Source organism: Pollachius pollachius, assembly GCF_949987615.1.
Source record: "Pollachius pollachius genome assembly, chromosome: 20".
NCBI classification, from domain to species: domain Eukaryota; kingdom Metazoa; phylum Chordata; class Actinopteri; order Gadiformes; family Gadidae; genus Pollachius; species Pollachius pollachius.
Genome location: NC_136953.1, coordinates 13,389,704 through 13,414,386, shown reverse-complemented (window position 1 = coordinate 13,414,386; position 24,683 = coordinate 13,389,704). Strand labels below are relative to the sequence as shown.

Below are 24,683 nucleotides of genomic sequence, written 5' to 3'. Positions count from 1 at the left end.
GGTACAGTACAAGAAGACGAGCAGCGAAACTATTGCGAAAAGAAAAACACGTTTAACTCAAGAATACTTATAGAGAAGTTTAGTATAGGCGTACCGGTTAGTTTTTTTAATATATTTGTGCTCGATTGGGTCCTAGGATCATCTCAACCGATCGAGATCGTTCTCTGGACTTATTTTGGTGGGGAGCTAATGTCGATTGAGGTTCATATGTGTCATGTGAACGTCTGAATTAAAACCATTGTGGATTCGGGAGGGAAGGTCGTTTTTCAAGAGGTGAGTTGATAGTTGTTGCCCCACGGTAGGATATCAGTGCTTATCAGCAGGCCCTGGGTGTGTATTCAACAGGTCGGAACAACTCCACGTTCCCGTGCATTGTATTAAAGTAATGATTAGAGGTAGGCCTACATTCAAGGTCTTCTGTTACCCCATCCAATGAAACGGGGTCAGTGATGTACCTTCACGTGTTTTTCTTTCAAAGTCTTCCATTTAGCCAGGAAATAATGGCTTGCATTTACCCACGGCGGTGGCTTGTTTGTAAAGCCTTGCGCAAGAGATAAGCTGAAGGCTCGACTGAATGCTTTCTTTTTTTTTGTGGCATTTCAATGCCCTTACTGTGTAAATGCATTGCAATCCATAACATTCAGTCATTCTGGTATCGTTTAATGACACTCATTAGCTGATTCATGGAGATGAAGAGACGTCCACATGCATATGTATTGAACCAATATGGTTGCAGGAAATAAGAATAGTCTCTCAACCAAAAAATCACACACAAGTTAACCTCGGGCCCATCAAGGGAGGAAGGGGAAACTTTGATCTGAGATGCCACAAAAAGAGGAATTTAGTTCCTATAAAGTGTGCCAATAGAGCCAGGGATGAACAGTCCTTTGAAAGCCATGTTGTGTTGTGTGTTTCCTTGCCATTGCTTATTAACAGTATAGGATGTGTATGTGCTTGGCTCACACGGACCTCTTACAGGCTTCAGCCAATCGCAGGGCTAGTTAACGATTCATCAGTCTGTACATTGAACACAACCACAACCCCTGAAATACCTCCCTTTTCCCATGGTCCGTGGCCATGTATGTTACATTGAACCGTTGGTTTGAGGTCTCAGCATTTGGGTGTTGCCTTTGGGAATCTCTCTTGACTGGAAATGAATTAGAGCATCAGTCAGGTCATGCCCGGGCTGGCCCTCTACGTGCACGTACATGCACATTGTTGTGCATGTACGTGCATATTTAAACACATCAAAGTGTTTCCAAGGTTGTTATGCAAGGAATTCTGGATGGCTTCAGTCGTGGAAAACATAGAGGAACTTCTGTTGATGACATTCCCCACAAATAATTTGCGACCATCTTTGTTCATTTGTTATGAAGTAGTATACGAATTCAGGTTTGTTTTTTTAATCATCAATTTGTGTCTTTGTTGTTTACGATATGGGGGTCATAAAGTCCAATTCCTGCGCTTGCTCTGTAAACACACACTGTCATTGTGGTAATGTGTGGGTGTGTGTGATCAATGCCACGTTACTATGCTAGGCCTGCATAATTACGCTGTTATTATGTTGGGAATTATGTGATTCATGGTGTGTACGTAGGCTAATACTCCCTTTGATTGGAGTGTTATTAAGGTAAACAACTTTCTTTCGTTTTACGCCTGGTATTCCGCATAAACAACTACGTCATCGGTTTCAGCAGTTGAAACAGAGAGGACCTGTGAAGAGGTCACCAGACAGACAGACCCACACACAGACAGAAAGACACACACACACACACACACACACACACACACACACACACACACACACACACTGTGGAATGTGTCATTTGTCACACAGTCGTTGACTTAATTGCACCTATTCAAGACAACGTAACTGAATGCCTGGGTCATGAGATCCAAGTCTCAAGGCCGAATAGTTGACTCACCTTAATCATGAACATTAGGGTAACACTCACTCACTCACTCACTCACACTTTAGGGTGAAACACACACACAAATACAGTTTTGGAGAACCATGTTGGGTTTGACTTCTTCAAGATAACAAGTCTAATTGGTCGGATGACATAGCAAAGATCCCCATGAAGATTGTGAGTTGTTCCAAGGTGGATGACTCACACGTGTTAGAGTGTGTGTGTGTGTGTGTGTGTGTGTGTGTGTGTGTGTGTGTCCTCCTTATTCAAGTGTCGAAACAAAAATGTTTACAACTTTTCTCATCTTATCTCTAAATTGTTTATCCACCTTTCATTCCATGTGTGCGTCAACATTCCTGTTAGGGTTTTTATTAGTTCATTGGAAATGTAAAAGAAGTAAAAGTTAAAGAATTAAATGGTGTTTAGTTGTTCTTTGTTATTCTTCCCGACCGGAGGTAGTGTGTGATTAAACAGAAAGAATAAACCGTTTTCTACTTTAAATACTATTCATCAGCCACAGATAGACCATTGTAGTTTCTTTTGGCCCATAACCACCACAGTAATCACCCAAATTCCTTTTCCTTAAACCACACGCAGGGCTTATGTTTGGTTGCTCCGGTAACCAGGGCCTGTGTCTGTGTGTTCTTCGGTCGTGTAAAACATGCTTATTGTTCTAAGAACACTCTATCCAACACATCATGAATAAAAGCCATCAATCAAAAGGGCAATCGTGCGTGTCTTTCGAAGACACAAAGCATTTCTAAGAATTTAGGATTTGCCCTGTTTGAAAAACCTTTGTTGAGTTTCCTCATTATAAAAGAAAAAACGATTCCACACACAGGAAATCTAATGTAATTGATGGTAATCCCTTGCCCTAGTCCTTTGCCCTGGTTGCTTATGGGCAGGAATGTACCCATCGACAGTAGCGATGAGGGACATATCAGCGTGTGCATATGAGTAATACGTCAAAGCGGATTTAAATCGGGCTGGTTCCCACTTCGAGATAACGTCCAGCGCTCGGACGATTAATTGCATGAATCATGTTTGCACAAGGGGAACTGAGGGTATGAATAAACTAATAAAAAGGTGCGATAGCCTTTCTTTGGTGTCATAATGCGATCGCTAACCATTGTGGGTCACTGACATTGTGTCACAATGTTGGATTCAATTGCTGGATTGAGTCTTATGGTTCAATAGTCAAACAAACGGATGAGATCTCAACTCCATCAAATAAAAGTGGCAGGAAGAAAAATAAAACAGACTTTGAATTGAACTCAACCTGGGTGACTGTGGGTGACCTTTGACCCTTTGACCCCCCCCAGGTGAGAGGCCGCCGGGGGGGGAGGGGGCGGGGGCCATGCTGATGGACCAGGACACTCAATGGCTGTACCAGTTGCTGGCGGAGGTTCAGCTGGACAAGTTCTACCTGCGCGTGCGAGACGGCCTGAACATCACGCGCATCGAGCACTTCGCCTACGTCAAGGAGTCGGACCTAGAGACGGTGGGCATCAGCAAGCCAGGTGAGGGGGGGCCCATTCACTCCGTCACTCCTTCTTCCACTCATTCAATCACTTGTTCTGCCATTCCTTCATTCATTCTTTCGTTCATTAATTCATTGATCCGTTTACCCACTCGTCCATTCATTCAGTCACTTGTTTTTCTACTCATGCGTTCTTTCATTCATTCAACCATTTACTCACTTATCCATCCATTCGTTCATTCATTTACTCACTCATCCATTCATTCATTCATTCATTCATTTACTCACTCATCCATTCATTCAGTCACTTGTTTTTCTACTCATGCGTTCTTTCATTCATTCAACCATTTACTCACTTATCCATCCATTCGTTCATCCATTTACTCACTCATCCATTCATTCATTTACCCACTCATCCATTCATTCAGTCACTTGTTTTTCTATTCATGCGTTCTTTCATTCATTCAACCATTTACTCACTTATCCATCCATTCATTCATCCATTTACTCACTCATCCATTCATTCATTCATTCTTCCATTCATTCATTGAGTGATTTTTATCTTCATGTGTTTCATTGAGCAGGTGTTTTTTATCCAATGGACTTACAGTGAATCCGTAAAATATTTTTTATTCATAACATCTCTGGGAATGCTGGGAAAGGGCACTCAAAACATAGATGCATAAGAATAATTATTACTAAGCTATACTGTAGCTTGCCTTACTCGGTTCCTTCTAAAACTCAAAGAAATTTCAGGTTTTCAAGATCTTAAACCGAATGAGGCGGAAAACTGGAGGTGGGATTCTTTAGATTCTAAAGACGCCGCGCCCTGTGGCCCCATTGGATTACACTCACCATTCAGACGAAGCGGTGGTGCGGTTTACCGCTGAGGGACCGAGGGACATAGCGGTGTCTGTTATCACAGAACCAGAGACAGATTCAAAGGCACCCATTGGACGACGCGTTCCTGTGTTTTTCTAGTCTGCTCTTAGCTATTTCCATAGCGTTTGAATGCCACTAGACTCGCGTTGTCTTTAGGAGATGTTTACCTAGAACGTACGCCGCTGTGACTCGCTGTTCCCCAACCGTCTGATGTGGTTGTCTTTTCAGCACAGAGACGATTATGGGATGCCCTGAAACGCCACAAGACGAACATGCGCCCGCGGTCGTGGATGGCCAAGGTAACACATCCAGTACACAACGGCGAAGGGCGATTTGGCGAATAGTGTATCAGAACGATAATCTAATAAAACTAAACATTTGACATCACGATCATCAATGTTCACCAGGATTTCAAAATTGAACCTGAACAATAATTTTCAATAAACCCGTTAAATCTTTTAATCTTAGACACAGTTTCCATCTGAAAGCCGGGTCGATATTATATTATCGATCTTAACGGCGATTACCGATTTTAAATCAATTTTTATAGCTCTCTGTTGAGACCTCACCTGACCTCTGACCTCTGGTCCCTGGCTCCCCTGGCCCCCAGGTGTTCAGCGGTCGGGCCCCGGACGGCACTGACGGGCCGGGCCCCTCGGCCACAGAGACGGGGACCCGGGCCCTGCCCTCCCTGATCCAGGACAGCGAGCTGGCCCTGGGGGAGAAGCTGGGGTCGGGCTCCTTCGGGGTGGTGAGGAAGGCAGACTGGCACACCCCCAACGGGAGGGTGGTGAGTGATACGCACAAACGCACATGCACGCACACACACACACACACACACACACACACACTGTGGTAACCCGGCTCGGGGACTCCTCAAACAGCACTCGATTCTCTTGCGTTCTTAAGCCACAAAGGCACTTTTAATGATGCAAAACAAGGACCTCTTACTTAAAAGCACAAAAAGATAATTGGCGGGATCCACGGCCTGGTTCCGCTGGGTGGAACCACCACAGCCACAACGGCTGGTCTCTCCTCACACCCAAGCCAAGAGAGCCCTGAATGCGCCTTCGAGCAGGCTATTTAAGGTCTGCCCTCAGCAAGGGCCGGGTTGCCACAACACACACACACACATACACACGTACACACGTACACACACATGTAAACACACACACACACACACACGTAAACACACAAACACACAAACACACACACACACACATAAACACAAAAACACACTCAATCACACACAAAAACGCACCCACACACAAACGCATGACGTACGTTACAACACACAGGATGAAATGGTCGAATTAACCAAAATAAATTGGTAAGCGTCATTACCAACCTCTGTTCCTCCTCTCCTCCTCCCCCTCTGTCTCCTTCTGTCCGTCCAGCTACCTGTGGCGGTCAAGTCTCTGAGGAACAGCATGGGCAGACAGACGGACACGCTGACAGACTTCCTGCAGGAAGTGACCACCATGCAGTCCCTGGACCACCCTAACATCATCAGGCTGTACGGAGTGGTCCTGACGCAGCCCCTTAAGATGGTACACACTCACACTCGCTCTCACTCTCTCCCATCACACACACACACACACACACACATCATGACCATAAAAGGGGTTCCTCCTGAACACGGCTGTGATGTTCCATATTCGTTGTCCATTCCATTTTTTAGTTAGCGCGGCTTAACATTTCGTCCAGCGGAAGACGCTTACACACACACGACCTCAGAGCTACGATTTAGCACTGAAAATAACACCAAGAAGAATTCCACGTTTGCATTTTACTTAGTTAGTTTCACTAATTTTCACTAATTATTCAGAAGCTTCCATTCAGAAAACCTTCGAAGAAATAATTGAACGAAAAACATAAATCGAGAACACACCACCCCTCCGTCCACCCCTCCGTCCCTCCTCCGTCGTCGCCTAGGTAACGGAGCTGGCCCCGCTGGGCTCCCTGTACGACACGCTGCGGGCGCGGCAGTACGACTACCCCCTGGCGCGCCTCTGGCTGCTGGTCTCGCAGATCGCCGCCGGCATGGAGTACCTGGAGGGGCGGCGCTTCGTCCACCGCGACCTGGCCGCCCGCAACGTCCTGCTGGCCGGCCGCGAGACCGCCAAGATCGGGGACTTCGGCCTGATGAGGGGCCTGACCCAGGAGTCGGACCACTACGTGATGACGGCCCACCGCAGGATCCCCTTCGCCTGGTGAGGGGGGCGGGAGGCTGGGGAGGCGTTAGAGACATTTTTTGATTAAAAGTGACCTTTAGCACCGTTATCCAAAAATGTGTGTCAAACTTTTGAACTCCATGCCCACAGTTGGTGGCATGAGTTAAATGCAGTTGCTAGGTTACCTAGCTCTGCCAATTTTTAGCTATTTATTTGTTGTTTTTCGTTCCATCCATTTATTCATTGTTTTTGTTTTTAGAGCTCATTACAACCACTGAACACCACTTCCATCATCTCTCCCCCTCCTCCTCCTCCTCCCCCTCCTCCATCCCTCCTCCCCCTCCTCCTCCTCCTCCTCCTCCTCCTCCCCCTCCTCCCCCTCCTCCTCCTCCTCCTCCCCCTCCCCTCCTCCTCCTCCTCCTCCTCCCCCTCCTCCATCACCTCCTCCTCCCTCCTCCTCTTCCCCCTCCTCCCCCTTCTCCCCCTCCTCCTCCTCCTCCCTCCCCTCCTCCTCCTCCCCCTCCTCCCCCTCCTCCTCCTCCTCCTCCAGGTGTGCCCCAGAGAGTCTCCGGGTTGGCTCCTTCTCCCACTCCTCTGACGTGTGGATGTTCGCCGTCACCCTGTGGGAGATGTTCATCTACTGCGAGGAGCCCTGGCTCGGCCTGTCGGGGCGGCAGGTGTGTGTGTGTGTGTGTGTGTGTGTGTGTGTGTGTGTGTGTGTGTGTGTGTGTGTGTGTGTGTGTGTGTGTGTGTGTGTGTGTGTGTGTGTGTGTGTGTGTGTGTGTGTGTGTGTGTGTATTGGTGTCTCCATAGCAACCAACATACAGCTTCCCTGTTGTTGTGCATCGCCGACGTTCGAATGTGTGCGATGAATTAGTGCGCTTCTGCAGTCTCCAAAAAAAAGTCTTTTTCGTTCTTATTATTCGTTTCACCTTTTGAAACGTAGACACAACGTTCCCTGAAGCACTTCTAGCTAGTATTCTGCTTGGGCGTTACGTTCCTATAGAAAATAAGGCAATAAGTTGTAAGAAATAAGCTTCTATTAAGTTACAATAATCTAAAACATATATTATGATGTTAATATGATGTACCATAACAATAACCAATATAAATCAATTCACCGATGACGAATGATATGGACGGTACGTCGTTGACGGGGGGGTCGGTTGTGTTGGGGGTCGTCCAGATCCTGTGGCGCGTGGAGCGGGAGGGAGAACGGCTGGAGAGACCCCAGGACTGCCCCCAGGAGCTGTACGGCGTCATGCGGAGGTGTTGGGCCTGCAGCCCCGCCGACCGGCCCAACTTCTCCCAGCTCACCACGCTGGTGGCCGAGGTCAGGGCTCACGCACGCACAAGCACAACCACGCACGCACAATGCACAATGCACACACACGCGCCCGCACACACACACACACACACACCTTACAGTCGCAAGCACACACGCACACACACCTTAGGGAAACACACACACACCTCATAGGGTCAAACACTCACATACCCACCTCTTAGGGTCACACACACACAGTGAGGTCAAAGTTGAGGTAGCAACCTCAGTATATAAAGTCTCGTTATGTTTCTGATCATTGCTCCGCGCCGTTCGCAGGCTCGACCGATGGAGGTGCAGGCCACCAGGGACTTCAACGAACCCAGGAAGCTGCCTCTTCAGACCAACGACATGGTGACCGTCATAGAGCACGGGTGAGAGACCACAGGAGCCACGAGAGAGAGAGAGAGAGAGAATTATTTTAATAGCTTTGCTGGCTCACAGTGCACGAGCGGCCCATCCCTATACAAACGCCTTTGACCCTGTACACTGACCTTTGACCCTATATACTGACCTTTGACCTTTGGCCCCCTGCAGGTTGGAGCTGTGTGAGTGGAAGGGCCAGAACCACCGGACCCTGGCCGTGGGCTGGTTCCCCGCCAGCCTCTGCGTCCCGACCCTCCCGGCCTCTGGCCCCGTGGGCCCCGTTCTGCCCTCGGCCCTCATCTCGGCCCCGCTGAAGGGGAGCCTGCAGCATCAGGGCCACGGGGACCTGCACCCCGAGCGCTGCTGGGGGACCCCAGAGAGACTGGAGGAGTAAGTGGGGTTCCTGTTTTAAAGTCTTCTGGAGCTCAAAGCCGGTTGGCTGGGTACCGCCTCATCGTACATGTCGTAGCATCACGTCAGTTTTTTTACAAAATCAAAACAAACCCCAACCAAACCCTCTAATGCGCCGACTGGCATCCGGCGATGTTTCAGTTTGTTGCGGAAACTGAGCCTTAACACTCACATTAAGCGGTACTGCCGTAAAACAGGTCTGTTTTAGTTCTGCTTTCTTAGGTCTGTTTTTATTAGTGAAGAGATGCTGGGATAAGATCTTTGGGCGGGGCATCTTTACCCTATATTTAAAAGTGGGTGGGATTAATTAAAGCTTTTTTTGCTCCTTCAAACCGGCAAATCAACCTTTCTCGTTGGCTCATCTGTGTCAGATCTGGAACCACATCCAACAGGATGAAGGCGGTCAGAGTGCTCCCTTTGGTAGAGGCGTGTCTGTGTGTCTATGATAATCCTCCCGTGTTCCTCCCTCTCTGCCCCCCCCCTCCCTCCCTCCCTCTCCAGCGCCGGTCGCTGGAGGACCAGCCTGGCCGACAAAGGGAAGGAGGGCTCCAACCTCCAGAGGATGGCAGGTAAGGAGACTAAGAGGAGGAACCCTCTTCGGCCCCAGTGCGAGGATACGGTCGTTAGGATCGGGTTCACCCCGCGAGGATGTTTCACCGTTCGTCTCGATGTCACTGTGTCTCCCCACTCCGTCTGACTCCGCGACGCTCCGACGCTCCTCAGGCTTTTCCCAGAGCCTGGAGTCGGTGCTGGGCGGACACCAGGGCAAGACCCGGAACGGGGGCCCGGCGCCGGGCCGGCCGGACCCCAAGGGGGGGAGGCGTCCGACGGGCAGCGGCGGCATGCTGCCCCCCAGCGTGGTGCTGGAGCCGGACATCCGGCGCCACAGCGAGGCCAGCTGCGGCCCGCCCCGCCCACCGCCCCCCACCTTCCTGCGGCCCAAGCCTCCGAATGCCGGGCGGGACCGGAGGCCCACGGTGCAAGGGGCGCAGCAGCAGCAGCAGCACGGCCCCCCGTGGAGCCAGGGGCTCCAGCCTCCGCCGCCACCGGCGGGGCCCCCTCAGATGCACCCGGCCCAGCCCCAGCAGGGGGGCGGCAACCTGGTCCGGATGGGGCAGCTGGCCCGCTCCACCCCCGCCCTGGACGAGCCGGTGGAGGTGAAGCCCCGGGAGCCCGAGGTTCGGGAGCGGGACAAGAACGTCTACTCGACGGTGCAGCAGGCCCGGGACGCGGTGGTGGCACAGGTAGGAGGCGGGGCCTAGATGGAGGCTGTGGGTTTGGGGGGGGGGGTTCCCGTCTAGTGTCAAGGTGGGTCGGGAATTCACCTGAGGACTGTTGCATTGTGGGGGACAGGTGATGGAGGCGGGGTTTAGATGAAGGCTTTGGGTTTGGGGTGTCTATGGGTGTGGTGGGGGGGGGGGCTGTCCCCGGGACGGTTCACCTGAGGACTGTTGCATTGTGGGGGACAGGTGATGGAGGCGGTGCACGGCGTGACCATCGAGGAGGTCCACAACGCCCTTCGCCGCAGCGACGGGAACGCCATCCGCGCGGAGCATCAACTGAAGGTGATTGGCTGACGACCGGGGGGTTGAAAAAAGAGGCGGGTCGCTTCATAATATACGTTGTGTCCAATGGTGTCGAGGACAGAAGGCAAAGGGAATCACGTTCTGGTAACCGGACGAATCTGCAAATTTGTGCTTGCCGTGGTATTTTGCGACTGGCCTCTCTCCCGGGCAGACCTGTTCCGACAGAATGGCAACGGTTGATCGGAAAAGGGGCGGCTCTGATACGATGATTTTGGGAGCGCTGTTCTGTTGCTCCGATTTCCAGTTTGTAACACCCCGTGGAAAGCAGAAATGCGCAGCACCAAATTATTTCGCATAAGCTAACCGGTTGCAACCGGTTGAGACCATTCATTTGCAGGGTTCGATCGTAGTCTGGTTCCTAATATGTTCCTCTGTCTCCTTGTCCAGTTGGAGCGGCTGTACTCCATGAGCCTCTGCTCCAGGGACGACTGCGTGAGGATCCTGTCCAAGTACCAGTGGAACCTGGAGCCAGCCAGCCGCTACCTGCTCCGTCTGACCCGGGAAGACCGGAGCCCTGGACCGGCCGACCGGGAGAGACACTAACACGGACCTCACACAAAGACCCGTTCAAATGATGAAGTACTCTTTTTTTTTTTCTGAACATGTTCCCCGTCGTTGTCTTCAAGTTGCGTGGAGGATAATAAGGGGACTCTTCACACCACTGTTATGGTTTCATGGTTTCATGGTTTCATGGAGAGGAGCTACCCGATGAAAACTACATTTCCCAGTTTCCTCCGATGGCATTGTAGTGGATGAGATGCATCTGTGGTTCAATGAAAGAACTACGCCGAGTCTGGCGATGACAACAACCCGATGTACCTCAGGACTTCATGGACGGCAAACAATAATGGAACAATGGACGAACGACGAATATGCAAGCTGTAAAAAGCTGAGAAAAAGAGCAAGAATTTTACTAAAGGACTCTACTATGCATTATGTTCTATGTTTTGTCCCGGAAGATTACCTTAACCGTAGTATTTTCAAATCCTCCCATGTAATGTACGACAGACCTGGTGACAATTTTGGAATTACATACAAAAGAAACAGGCCGGGTAAATATGTTTAAGGCAGTCGCTAGGCACACTTTGCACTCATGACTGCAAATGGCTGCTTAGACTTCCAAGTCAACCATTGACAAACAAGGAGCACATTCAGGTCATACGTGAGAACATTAACTGAGTTTTCTATAGACTATTCTGTACTGTGCGTGTGTAGTCCAACTGCATACGTGTGATGTGAGGTTGTTGGCCTGAGTTATATGAAACAGACACCATTGTAATGTTTGTTGAGGTGATGGATGTCCCTGGAGTAGACGTTCATTGGTGGGTTTTCTGAGCATCTGCCCATTTATTGGTGGACCTTAGGCATTTGGATCACGGGGGTAATGGTGGTGTTCTTTACATTCGGTGCATGTTGTTTACTGCCTTGTAGCCATTTACTGCAGGCGGTAAAATCCATTGTCAACCAAGGTATTTTTTTTACGACATCACGTGAGATCCATAATGGAAAAAACACGTTTCCAATGAACCATGTGCAAATAAAAACTGATCTCACATGCGTTGCATTGCCGTTGCTGTTTTCCTCTCCGACGTCAAACACCAAAGTGACATTTAAATCTTAGTCACGTGTTTGTAATTAACTCATAACACACCTAACAAATCTTATTTTGAGATAAGCGACACACCTTGTGTATTGGAGACGTACGTCATTCAAACAGTGGGTGTGACGTTAGTGTGGCGTCACCGAACAAGCACAATGGAAAGGGGTTGGAAAGGCATCGGAGGCAACACAACTAGATATATGATCTGCTTTTATCAGGGGAAAAGTAGTTGTATCCTCGTGTTGGCCACGTGGCCCAGTCAATTAAGCTAATACGGTCGACCAATAGAACTTTTATTTCGGTAACTTCACTATATCGCCGGGAGGGGGCAGTGTTGACCAAAAAGTGATTTTTAAGACTCACTGACCTACAATGACTTATCTGGAACTATTGGCAAACGGATGCATAATGCATCCGGAATGCATTGTCTTTTCCTTGACATGTGCGGTTGTGTAAACTTGAGTAGGAAAAATATCACTTAGAGCTCTGACAAAACAGGGTGGGGAGGGACTTTGGTGTAGCAATGGAGTAAATTGGTGTCATATTTTCCAATTGTTCACATATGCCCTTTTAAAATCGAGGCATAGCCTATTACAAGCTCACAACGCCTTCCTTCAGGCCACAAAGCATTCTGGGAATTGGAGTGGCTGTCCTACACATAACAAAAAAAAGAGGAAACACTTTTGAGATAACAATTTTGTTTTCCTTGAGTGCAAAACAATATACAACACAACACAGTGATCAAATATTGAACTATTGTGTATATAGAATATAGATGGCATGATAAGCATGCAGTGTTGGTTCACCCTATCGTTAACCCTAACCAAGTTCTTCATAAGCTCGTCTATTCATGTGGTTTGTCGGTCATCTTGAGCGTTCTCATGGTCTGACGGCGTCACAGGTCTTAGTCTGAACATCCTGTTATGTCACAACTGTCACGTCTGCCTAGATATTCATTTCGAGTCTACAATAAGCCGGTTCACAGGGTACAGTCTAACTTTTGGCATAAATGACCGTTAAGACAGGAGTGCAAATCGAATACAAAATCAACGGAAATATTTACAGATATATTTTATAAAATACACTGATTGGCTGATGCTTTGAAAAGGCACACAATGATTATACCATAGACCAACTAACCTCACATAATCCTTAGACAGACAAACCTTTAACAGAGCTAAGCCTACATGCAAAAACAAAAGTGTGGCCAATTTGAATGACCTCACAGTGTATTACACACTGCTCTTCAGGGCTGGAGAAGAGGGCGAGATCATTTTTCATTTGGTCTGTTAAGGGTCCTTTAGCTGAGGCCCCTAATGAGTAATCTTTGTAAAGGTATACAGGAAGGCACTTCAAAGGTTAAGCTAGACAAAGATTACAGAACAGTACAGAAGGTAGGACACATCACTGTGGGCCAAAGGGTGGCAGTGCATAACAAAACAACACACAGGTGTATATCAGCTCATGCCTGCAGACTCTAATTAACTTCAGATTTACACCCTTTTCCACTTCTACAATCTCAGCTCAGTGGTAAGGTCCACAGCCAAATGTTAATCATTACTGTGTGAATGGATCTCTGCATCTATGGTCATGAAGCGTGAGGTCAACCCTTGTGTTGACTCCGTTGGGGGGACTTCCAATGGTATATTCACTACTCATGATGATTGAATCGGACAGTGATTGAAAAACATACTATTCCATGACGTGACTGGTTCTAATTCCTCGTTACTTAAACGAGTCAAGGCGAAACACTGACGATTGTTCTCGATAAGAGAGACGCGCCCCTGTAATCTGAGTGTTCACGTGGATGGTCCGTTTGAACACAGAACAAAAAGGTTTGGTTACTTGCAATTATATATTTGACATGTAGGTCTATATAGATAAATACACAGACATGCATAGAATAAATGCTTTGTCTCTTGTGACGAGCTGCGAAAGTGTTAATTTGTACATATCCTGCCTGCTGAACTCCTGCTGAAACCTCAACCTCACCTCCTTTGTTTTTTCCCTTTCCCTCCCTCCCTTTCCCTCCCTCCCTCCCTCCTCTGTTTAACTGTCTCTCATGCACCTCTCTGTTCTCTCTATGCTCTCTCGCTATGCGTGGGTTGCGCCCTGCAACCCGAAAGCCCGGCGGTACACCACAGGGACAGAAACTGTTGATGGCCACTGTTGAGTGCACTGAAAGGCCCCATTACATTAGGCACCGCAAGCCCTCTCACGACACACAGGAAATCATAGACTCCGACCATAACGGCAGTGAGTGGTTTGATTAGAAAGAATATTAGAGTCGTAAACATCGGATTGACGAACAATACTGTCGGTCCTTAATCGAAATAATGTTGTTGCTATTCAATGCCGCGTAAAGGTGGGTTAGAATGCCAGCTATAATGCCATTACAAGGAAGCACATCATACTTGTAAAAACAAGGGTTTAAACAACAACCATCCTAAAAACACCTCACAAGACGAAGTTCTGCGGATAATGACAGATCAAGCTTATACATGTATATCATCGGTTATGAGGCAAGGCACCGGCTTAATGCATTCTTCAGATGTGGGGCTGTGAGATAGTGTTACCAGAACAGGAACTGACACTCACTAAGAAGCGCCTGGCCAAAAGTGTGTGGTCAAATGGACTCCACAGAAAAGGCAGTGTTGTCGGGCATCGTAGAAAAGGCTAATTTCAGGGGCCCTTTTGAATCAAACACGCACTTTGCTTGATACTGGGGACCATTACAACAAGTGACGCTTTTCTATAACTATGAGTTCCTCCTGTTTCACTATATAACAGAACATGGTATGAATGATTATCCAAGAAAAAAAAAGGGAACTGACTTTGTTGCGGCCTCTGGCGTCAGATTTGCGCAGAGCCACTATTTCAAGAGCAGGGCACCTTCTGAGGCCGATTTAGTTTAAATAACTTCAAGTTTATTTTCTCAGGGGAAAAGTTTGTAAAACGTGACTGTGAACTTGGCCGGGGATATCACGGATAATGTTCTACTCGTTTTCCCTAAGAAAATAAACCTCAGGTTATTTAAGCTCGGCGGCGGCGCGCAGTAGGAGGAATAAAAAGCCCAGATTTCAAAACGCCCTCCGCCTCCTGTGTTGTCGTCGTCCTCCTCTTCAGCTGAAGACGGTGCTGCGCTGGTTCGCCTCTCCCACCTTCTCGAAGAACATGAAGTCCTGCAGGGCAGACACAAAAAGACACAAGCCATTCAAGACACACCACAACGACGACAACAACAACAACAACAACAACACCACCACCACCAGCCCCACCGATGACCACAAACACGACACATCACGTCCTCTAGAGGCCGGAAGAAGACACAAATCATTCGATGACACACCACAACAACAACAACAACAACAACAAACAACAACACTGACGACGACCACAAAACACGACAAGTCCCGGCCTTCCCGGCGCGGGTGTGACGAGGGACTCACGATGAGGAAGCAGGCGCCCATGAGCACGGCCTTCATCTTCACGTCCATGTCCATGGGGAACTGGATGCCGAAGTTGTCGGTGTCGGTGAACACCTCCTTCAGCAGCCCGCTCCACTGCTTGCTGATTCGGCCGATGGGCTCCTTGCCGTCTTTGGATTTCAGCTGTGTGCGCAGATCACGCGGTTCAACGGTAAGAAGCAGAAGATAAGGCCGGGAAGCGATCCACGTTTGAGGGTTGAAACTGTTTGCTGTTAGGCTGTTTTTTTTTTGTTTTGTTTTTAAATCGGATACCATCGTGACAACGAAAGGTACACGACATCGCGCCATTCTCCAGCGTTCACCTGAGCGGATTTGGAGAATGGGGTCTTTTTCGTTTAGTTTCGGTGTGTTGATCCCTGGTCTCCATTACATAGTTAAACTCAAGCCTGAATTAAACACAATTTTTCACCGCCCTGAATAGTGGGAAAATGTAATGGCTGTAATTGGACGGTGCAAACGTGACATAACACGCCTAGCCCTGCGATAGCCCAATGCAGGCTTTATATGAGGAATGTAAAATATTTGATTATTTTATAGGCTCAAATCTGAAGCCTGTCAAAGGCTTGACATTTACAACTACTGTTTAGAGGAGAGGTGAACTATAGAGATGGAGGGAAAGATAAACATGAGGTGTCCTGCTGGTTCAACAAAACAAAGTGTTGGTGAACATTTCTGTGCTATTTTTTATCAAAATGTATAAAGATGTTAAACAGGGGAAAACTCTGTATTATGAAGTAAGTGCGAGTGTGACGTGGGTTTTGACCACACCCCTCGGACACTTTGACCACGCCCATCGCAATTCCTCCGATGGAACCCAATGTGTTTGTTATTTCTTAAACCTTTAAGAAAATCGTGCAATTTTTCCTACTAATAAGCGAAGTTTGCCTACTAAAACTATACCAAAGAAACATTCATTGTTTTTTAAACGTCTCAGAAAGTAAAAGCAGAGAAAAAGGTCAAAGCCAAGCCTCGAAGACACATTAGGAGTAAAAAGTAGCTCAGACAAAATGGCGGCCGCCTCTCACCTCGAAGTTGACGTCTCCGCAGCAGTTGCAGGCGAAGCAGGGCCCCTCCAGCGCCATCACCTTCTCCTTGTTGGCGTTGCTGATGGAGAAGCGTGGCAGGCAAGGGTGCCAGTCCTGGTTGACGTAGCCGATGGTGGTGCCTGGTGGAGCCTGGACCTCCAACTGTCACAAAACACAGAAGAAGAAGAGTATGAGAGTCTGGTCATCATGGATCATGTTACATGACCACCTGGGTTTATACAAGTCTTTGATGATCAGATTGGACCACCTGTGTCCTATTTAGTGCACTTTTTAGGGTGCTGCCATTTTGTAGTGTTGCCTACAAAACGTGTACAAATATGGTTCTAATGATTACCCATAATGCACCAAAGGAAGTGGACTTTAACCCCACCTTGTCCCCCAGATTCAAAGCTGTTCTCCTTGTCGTTCTGGCGTTGACAGATTGAGCCAGGCAACAGAGCTGTCACGGGCTGACAAGTAATGCACTGCCGCTCGTTTATGCCACCAATTCGCTTAACGGTGTACTATAAAGTGTAGGAAATGAGGGAGCAAACGAGAGAAATGGAACTCAGCCCCGGTCACACAGGTCGAACCACTCTCCCCCAGTGGTTTGTTAGAAACCATCCAGGGACCGACTGTTGTGTTTCAATGCCTTGCCAAAGAGCCTAATGAGTTTCACATGGAGCCCTGTCCCGAGAGACCATCACAAGACTAGGTGGGATTCCCACAAGCAGAGAGTCGGAGGTGTGATGTCGCCAAAGAGACCGGGAGGTGATGCCGTTAAAGCTGACGGAGGGAGGAGGTTTAAAGGACACGAATAGGGCTTGTAAACCTGAGTGCATCATGGGACTTTTTGTGGGTGATACTCCACCTTAGGGTACTCAAGAGAGTTGTCGTAATGTAAAATCTTAATACCTGTAAAAATACCGTATCCTAGGCTAATATAAATGTAGTTTCACTGCCTTAACACAGTGGCAGTTTCAACGCAACAACATGATAACAAATAATTCCACAGTTAATTACACAACAACAACCAAAGCACCGTTACTACCCATAGTATTCTTACGCTCCAAAATCTCAGAAATGGAGGCGGTCATTGCGATGTAACGTTGCGTTGCACAAGACCTGTCCAGGGCCGGGGAGCGGGAGGAACTGGTTCTAAGGGTGACAACGGCGCCTTTCAGGACTCTGAACAAAGACCTTCCTGAGCAGCAGCGTTTGGGCAACGCCGGCCAGATTGCAACCTTCCGACCTGCCACTCACAACACGGCCCCATACGGGACCTCCGGCCCAAGCTAAATTTTCAGACCAACCTATGCCCATATTTGGGACACCATTAAGGCGTCAGTGTTGACTCCCTAGAGACTGAAGTGGTCTCCTCTGTCAACGCGGTCAAATATTAACAAAGGCAAAGATAGCCTTGAACTCCAGCCATAAAGCAGTCGGAGGGGTCCAGATATTGGCACCCAGATAGCTGGCGTGTTGGCCAACCCTAAGCTTCTTGGCTGGGCTTCAATGGAGCGGTTTGTATCCACACCAACTAATGCCTCGTATGTACGGGGTCGGGTTACATTAGAGAGTGGACGATCCATTACTGGTTTGTTGACTTGTATGTTCATGCAAACAGACTAGTATTCATTTGTTTGTACCTGACATGTTTCGACTACGAAGTAGTCGAAACATGTCAGGCACAAACAAATGATGTTTGTTTGTCATGTTTCGACTACTTTCAACTACGAAGTAGTCGAAACATCGGAAACATGCCGCTTCATGTAAACAGACTATACTAGTCTGTAAACATGAACATACAAGTTAATATATCAAGTTAGACCTAATGAACTTTTTTGAGTCATTACTGGTTTGTACCACATATGCTAAGGGGAGGATGCTGCTTTGCATCGGCCATGAATGATCTTCTTGTGAAGGGCTACACAACACACAACCGGCGTCACACACAAACATGCGCACGCACACACACACACACACACACACACACAGTCAATAACATGCGCATTCAACACTGCTTTTGGCATAGCAGCATCTGTACACATTCATATAAAAACGTAAGATACTGAGAATTAACTAAATTTAATACTGCTCCGTTTTTTATATATATTTTCATAAAGTTCTTCCATTTCACCCGTTCACCCTTAAACTTATGAAAAAAAGAGAAAGAGAGAAGCAGGGTTAGTATTTACATAAAGTACTTTCGTTTCAATGCGTCCACTCTCACACTTCTAAAGAGCGAAGCGGGTTAGCTTAAAGTTAGCATTTCCCTGCTAGCTGTACATGTACGCCTCTGTACCGGGGAAACCCTTAACACGGAGGGACTCGAACCTCTTGCAGGCAGCACGGGCACCAGCAGGAGACGCAGCGGAAGGGACGGATGAGGCGGATGACCTCGCGGTCGTTGTTGTCCTTGATCTTCATGTCGAAGCTCCGCAGTGAGCCGCAGCAGTTGCGCGTGCAGCAGTCGTTCTTCTCCTTGGCCTTGTAGATCTTCTGGCCAAGGCTGTTCTTGATCTCGTACTGGTTGTTGGTCTCGAAGCTGAAGAGGGCTGGGGGGGGGGGGGAGATAAATTGTAAATGGTAATCGGAATGCATTTATATAGCACTTTTACCCCAAGCGCTTTACAATAGTGTCTGACATTCAGCCATTCACATACACATTCACATACCGACGGCGCCGTCAACCATGCAGGGCGATGATGGGGGTTTAAGTCTGAGTTCAAAGGGGTTGTTAGTTGAAAGATAAACTCTTGTAATTCAGTTTTCTGAAAACTAACATATCGTAATTTTAATTCAGACGAAAAAGGAAGTAGGTGTGTTCAAAGATTTAGATAGACCAAAAAGTTTTCCAATAATATCAACAGCAACAATAAACAAAAGGTCTATTAATATTATCATTAAAGAGCTGTAAATAAAAAAATATATTACTATGAGTCAGTATTAGAACGAATAGCCTGAAATAGAGGTAACCCTTCTCTATACACACACTAACACAAACTACCAGTCCTACCAGTATAGAAGACATCCTACCTTCCAGGAGCTCAATTTTCTGGTGGATGAGTATCTGGTCAATCTGAAACACACGCAGAATTAAAACATGCATGACAAATTCAGAATGCTGACGTCCACCCAGAGCTCATCACAATCAATCCCTGCATCTCTCAGACGACAGACAAACCACAACAAAACGCAGAATGAGTATTCTTAGAGGTGACATCTTACGCCACCAGGTGTGAGTGTGATTCGCCGTTACCAGCCGTTTTGAAAATCTGCCTCCTCTGACACCACAGGTGGGCGCGTCCACCTAGACGTATGACGGATAGATGAGCAACGTTTGCGACAGTCCCCTGGGTAGGCCGGTGGACCGATCCGTCCAGCACACATCTAGGTGGACACGCCCACCGGTGATGTCAGAAGAGGTCGATTTTCAAAACGCCTTGTAGCAGCGAATCACACCCACACCTGGTGGTATAGTGTGTCCCCTTCAAACCACACTACGACGACGCTGATAAATCCCAGAACCCACCTGGGTCAGGTACTCCAGGCCGGGGGGGACCCCCACCGGGACCACCACCTGCCCGGGCGCAGGCGAGACGGCGTTGCCCTTGGGAGAGTCAGCGTACTGAGGGTTGTGGGCCGGGGCCGGGCCCTGGCCGGGGCCCATGGGGCCCGGCTGGTACATGATGGGCTGGTCTTGGTGGGGTCCCGGATGGGGCGGGTAGCCCACGCTGAAGCCCGGCGGAGGGGCTGCCTGGTTGGGGTCCCCGTAGCCCCCCTGGGGCACCGGGTAGGGAGCCATGGAGTAGCCCCCTGGTTGGCCCATGGGGTAGGGCGGCTGGTTGGGGGAGCCTGGGTAGCCTGGTGGGGTGTAACGCGGGAGGGGGACACGTGAATAAACGTCATCGCCGATGATGCACCGCTGCACTAGCCTGGCTGTTGCCAGACCAAGCTCAACTGTAGATCCCATCGCTGGTCTGGGGAGGCTGCTGTCATTTTCTTCAGCTCAAGAGGCGGGATCAACGGGCGAACGGGTACGCAAATGGCCGCATGCCGTCGCTTCCCTGTCGTCATTGTGTTAAACCAGCCAATAGCGCGCCAGGGGGGGGGGAAAGCCAGCTTGGTGATTGGCTCCCGCAAAAGCGTATCGGAAGCAGAGAGAAAGGTATTGCTCCTCTCCAGACGTTGCTGCAGGGCGAACTCAAATGGCCGGCAGAATGGGCTGGGGGGTAACCCAGTCGACCACTGCTCCACATCAGACGCCCTTTGAGGATTTGTGTGGCGACAGACAGCACATGGGGGCGGGTTGGGTTTAAATGGAGCGAGACACAGGCGGATGGGTTGGAAATGTGCAAAACCTACTGGGTTTAAATTCTGTAAACGCTTTCCCAGCTTTGCACCTGTAGCCCATATTCAAATCCTCAAATACGAAACCATGCAAAGAGGCTTCGCTGCTTTGATAAGGAGCCAATGGAAAATAGTGAGCCACATGGGGGTGAAGCCAGAGTGCCAGTGGTTTGTTTAATGCCAATGTTCATTTATTTTTCCCAGAGAGTTTATCATCATTTTCACTGCCAGAATAAACACAGACGTCATAAACTGCACAGATTCAGTGATTATCGACCAATTTGGAAGGAACCCAACCTCTAACACTAATTTGAGGCTACCATAAAGACACAGAAACTACCCTGTGTTTGTATGCTTGCTTTTTACATGAAGCGGTTCTAGGCAAAGCAACCAGAACGAGTTGAAACAAGTAGCATGTTGCTTCGGGGCTTGTGAACCTGACCTTTTATTTATAAACTTTAAACTCAAATTAAGTGGCGCGTGACCTTTGACGCGCAGTATCATGTCCCTGGCTTCACAAGCAATATCTGCTTTTTTTGGATTGCACAACAGACAGTTTGGCCAGCACTTCCACATTGCGTCGACTGATAACACAGAGCATGTGACGGGCCGGTAGAATTAAACGCTGAACGTACCCCAATGACCTTATAAGGAGGTTGCAGGCCCCCCCTGATGGTTCTAGAATCTTGATGATGAATAAATAATATACATACGAAGAATAGTAGTAGTAGGAGTAGTGGACTGGACCCATCTAGCAATCCTGTCATGCTTCAGCTAATGAATCACACCTGACCCTACAGGTTTGGCAGAAGGGGGAACCAGTCCAACAATGGCCGCTAACATTCTCGTCATGACTTGGTGATTCAGGGCAGAAGGCAGCCAATTATACTGCATATGGCCCACACATGAATGCAAGTAGAAAGTAGCGCATGATTCATTCAAACGATGCAAGGACTTTTCCTCACAAAATTCTGCACCTTTTGGGTAACCCGGAACCCAAAACATCATGTGGGGGTTTGGCTGTTTTGGCTATGTTTTGACCCTCCTGAAAAAACATGTTATGTGCCTTTAACCCATTTGTGCCGGCTGCTGCACGGCTCAACATTGTATCTACTAGATACAATGTTGCACCGCGCAGCAGCCGGCACAAATGGGTTAAGAGAACGACCAAAACAGATGTGGGTGATTCCACTTAATGCCTTGCTGCACCCTTCCCTTTATATTGTAAAGCACACACACACACACACACACACACACACACACACACACACACACACACACACACAGAACAGCCCTTTGGGTCTGTTGGCCGGTTTGAAGGGAAATTTTAAGTGGAGTATAATTTTATAGAGGATTATGTTTTTATAATTATAAACTTCTTTTTTTTTCACTTTGACACATTGGCTTGAGTTCATAACCAGTCGGATCAAACACTTTAAAACAATCAGCTATTTCTAACTTAAATAATATTGGGAAATCAATATTATCAACCCTCTATGCTACATTTTGTGTTGAACGAAGGGTCTTCTGTTTTAAGTGGTTTAACCCTTACACACACACACACACACACACACACACACACACACACACACACACACACACACACACACACACACACACACACACACACACATACACACAGAACAGCCCTTTGGGTCTGTTGGCCGGTTTGAAGGGAAATTTTAAGAGGAGTAGTCATGGAAACCACCTTCCCCCTTTAACAGCCTTTCAAGAAGGACACCGTTTATTTTGGAGAGTGAAGGAATTTGGGTTGATCTCGGCAGATAGCGATAAAGTGACGTCATTAGGGCATGCGTTCTGCTGTAGACCTGGTTCAAGAGCCCCACTGTAGGTAGTTCATTGCCAGCTTCTTACTACATCCCACTACGTGGAAATAACATCCATCCTCTTCTACGGAAATAATCAAACTAGTTAGACATGTTTTACCCGGAAGATTCTGCTATTTATTTTCGAAATAATCGTTTTTTGTTTTTTTTAATAGACGCATGGGAGACGTATCTTTATCATGTGAGCAAGGGACATGGATGACCCTAGCTCATGTTTGTGCTCTTTCAATGAGCTTCCCACACCTATTCATACTTCTATTTCAATAGGACTACCAAACCAATTCAAACCTACATCATGTCAATAGGACTACCACACCAAATCAAACATTAAGTCAACAGGACTACCACACTAAATCAAATACATGTGATGCACAATACCCATTTTATTTTTGCGTCATTCCACTTCACTTAACAATGCTTGCTCCATGTTTGTTTTGTTTTGTTCGTTTTGTTCCAAAGTAATATAATACTCACCGGGGGCGGACATGGCGGGAATCAGACGGCTGGACAGAGCAAAGAGAACTCCAGAGGCGGCTGTCCAAACCAGAAGGTTTCTATGGGAACCTGTGGAGGAAGGTTGAGGGTGAGGGTGGAACCGCACACACACACACACACACACACACACACACACACACACACACACACACACACACACACACACACACACACACACACACACACACACAAACAGGTCGAGTTAAGAAGACAAGAATACAAATGAAACCGTGCTGTGCGGGTTGCCTCTCTACGCCGTGAAAAGGGATAACTGACCGGAATGGAAGTTCAATGCGATAACATGCTGGCAGGCATATAATCTGGGGGAATACGTTAAAGAAATGGGTGGGGCGCTCCTGGCCTGGCTTTATTATGGAGCATGGAAACTTCATGGGACAGAGGAGTGGTCCCATACAGACGAGACTTCTGGTGCCCCATGTTTTTGGTTAACAGTCATGATAGTAGTGACGCCAGATGTCAGAGCTCGTAATTAAACCTGTTGCGTCAAAGTAACAAGCAAAACGCATCCACGTCTCCAGGCGACGTGCCTGTGGCAATATATATCCAACTATTATTTGGAAGCACGTTTTTGTTTGTAATGTCAATAAAAACGCCAACATCCTTTAATGCCGACGGAGACGATGGAAAAATTATCAAGAAAGAAATCTTACTTTCACGTTGCGTTCCTCCGACGCGTAGGCCTACTGCGAATTGGAATTTTCTCTCCGCGCGTAAGATCACTGGTTTAATATTGATGTTTCTGGTCGTCTGTCGATGGAGCCAACAAAATAATCGGTCACTGATGGTTAGTTTGGCGATGCCTTTACTCCTCCCACTTGTTTCTTTCGGAGCAGTAGGCTATCTTTCCGATCTCTCAAACTTTTCCTTCGACTTCCCTAATCACACTAAACGTGAGACCACGTGATCATAATTCTTGCAAGACGCCTTTGAGAAGCTCAACAATTACGCTGTCACTAATCTAATTCCCCCCCGCCAAGAGCCAACGTGCTGATTTATGTTAGAGATGACCGACATTCAGGCTTGGTGCTTGTATTACTATGGTATATACTCGTATTATTCATACGAGTAATAATTTTCTGGGATGGTCGTCGTGGGGATTCCCATAATTGTGTTTTTTTCCCCACCCTCAAATCCAGAGAAAGTAACAATTCTGCGTTTGCCACTAGAGGGAAGCAAATGCAATCATGTTTCACTGAGCCTCTCTCTCCACTGTGACTGCGAAAAGAAGTCACCTCAGGCGCGCCCCCTATTGGTGGACGCTGGTCGCCCTCAAAGTACATTTTATCATTAAATAAAAAATCCTACCGTTTTCTCTTATCCTCCTCGTTTATCACAGAGTTATTTTGTGCAGCTTTAAAAGTGCTTTCGTTTACATATTTTTTCATAAAAGCGTTATGGTAAGTCATTAGAATATATATTAAAAAATACATATATAATTGTCTTGAAAGCATGTTTTTTGTCCATATATTCATACTGTAGAATGACTGGGCCCTGATTAGCCATGACCGGTGGGGTCTTGAGCGTGTGATGGTGGCGACCAAATGGGCCCGAAAAAAGGTTGCGTCCCCCACGTTAGATACCCATTGGAGCCCCTGATATCCGTTAATACAACCTGCGCGCTTGGGGGGCCAATATGTTTGCATGTTTTCTCTCCTATGACCAAATCGGGGCTGTGTCAACATCTGCATTTATTTCAGGAAAACGTTCTTCTGATACACTCA

The 24,683-nt window shown here is 47.7% G+C and overlaps 2 protein-coding genes across 2 annotated transcripts; one reads left to right on the top strand and one right to left on the bottom strand.

The window, feature by feature from the left end:
* Positions 1-11,691, top strand: tnk1 (tyrosine kinase, non-receptor, 1). The gene is made up of 14 exons (XM_079757948.1): positions 1-273; positions 3,233-3,430; positions 4,501-4,571; positions 4,883-5,062; positions 5,670-5,822; positions 6,208-6,485; positions 6,997-7,123; positions 7,633-7,779; positions 8,050-8,144; positions 8,308-8,526; positions 9,049-9,116; positions 9,271-9,791; positions 10,017-10,112; positions 10,521-11,691. The coding sequence occupies exons 2-14, from the start codon at positions 3,268-3,270 to the stop codon at positions 10,674-10,676; spliced, it is 2,274 nt and encodes a 757-aa protein (XP_079614074.1). The 5' UTR covers positions 1-273; positions 3,233-3,267; the 3' UTR covers positions 10,677-11,691.
* Positions 11,692-13,781: 2,090 nt separating this feature from the next.
* LOC307091488 (phospholipid scramblase 2-like) lies at positions 13,782-23,835 on the bottom strand. The gene is made up of 8 exons (XM_079758486.1): positions 23,613-23,835; positions 22,921-23,010; positions 19,782-20,113; positions 19,286-19,328; positions 18,584-18,804; positions 16,247-16,408; positions 15,183-15,344; positions 13,782-14,915 (listed from the first exon to the last, which is right to left on the bottom strand). Exons 2-8 carry the CDS (start codon positions 22,931-22,933, stop codon positions 14,856-14,858), a joined length of 993 nt encoding a protein of 330 aa, XP_079614612.1. The 5' UTR covers positions 22,934-23,010; positions 23,613-23,835; the 3' UTR covers positions 13,782-14,855.
* Positions 23,836-24,683: the final 848 nt, after the last annotated feature.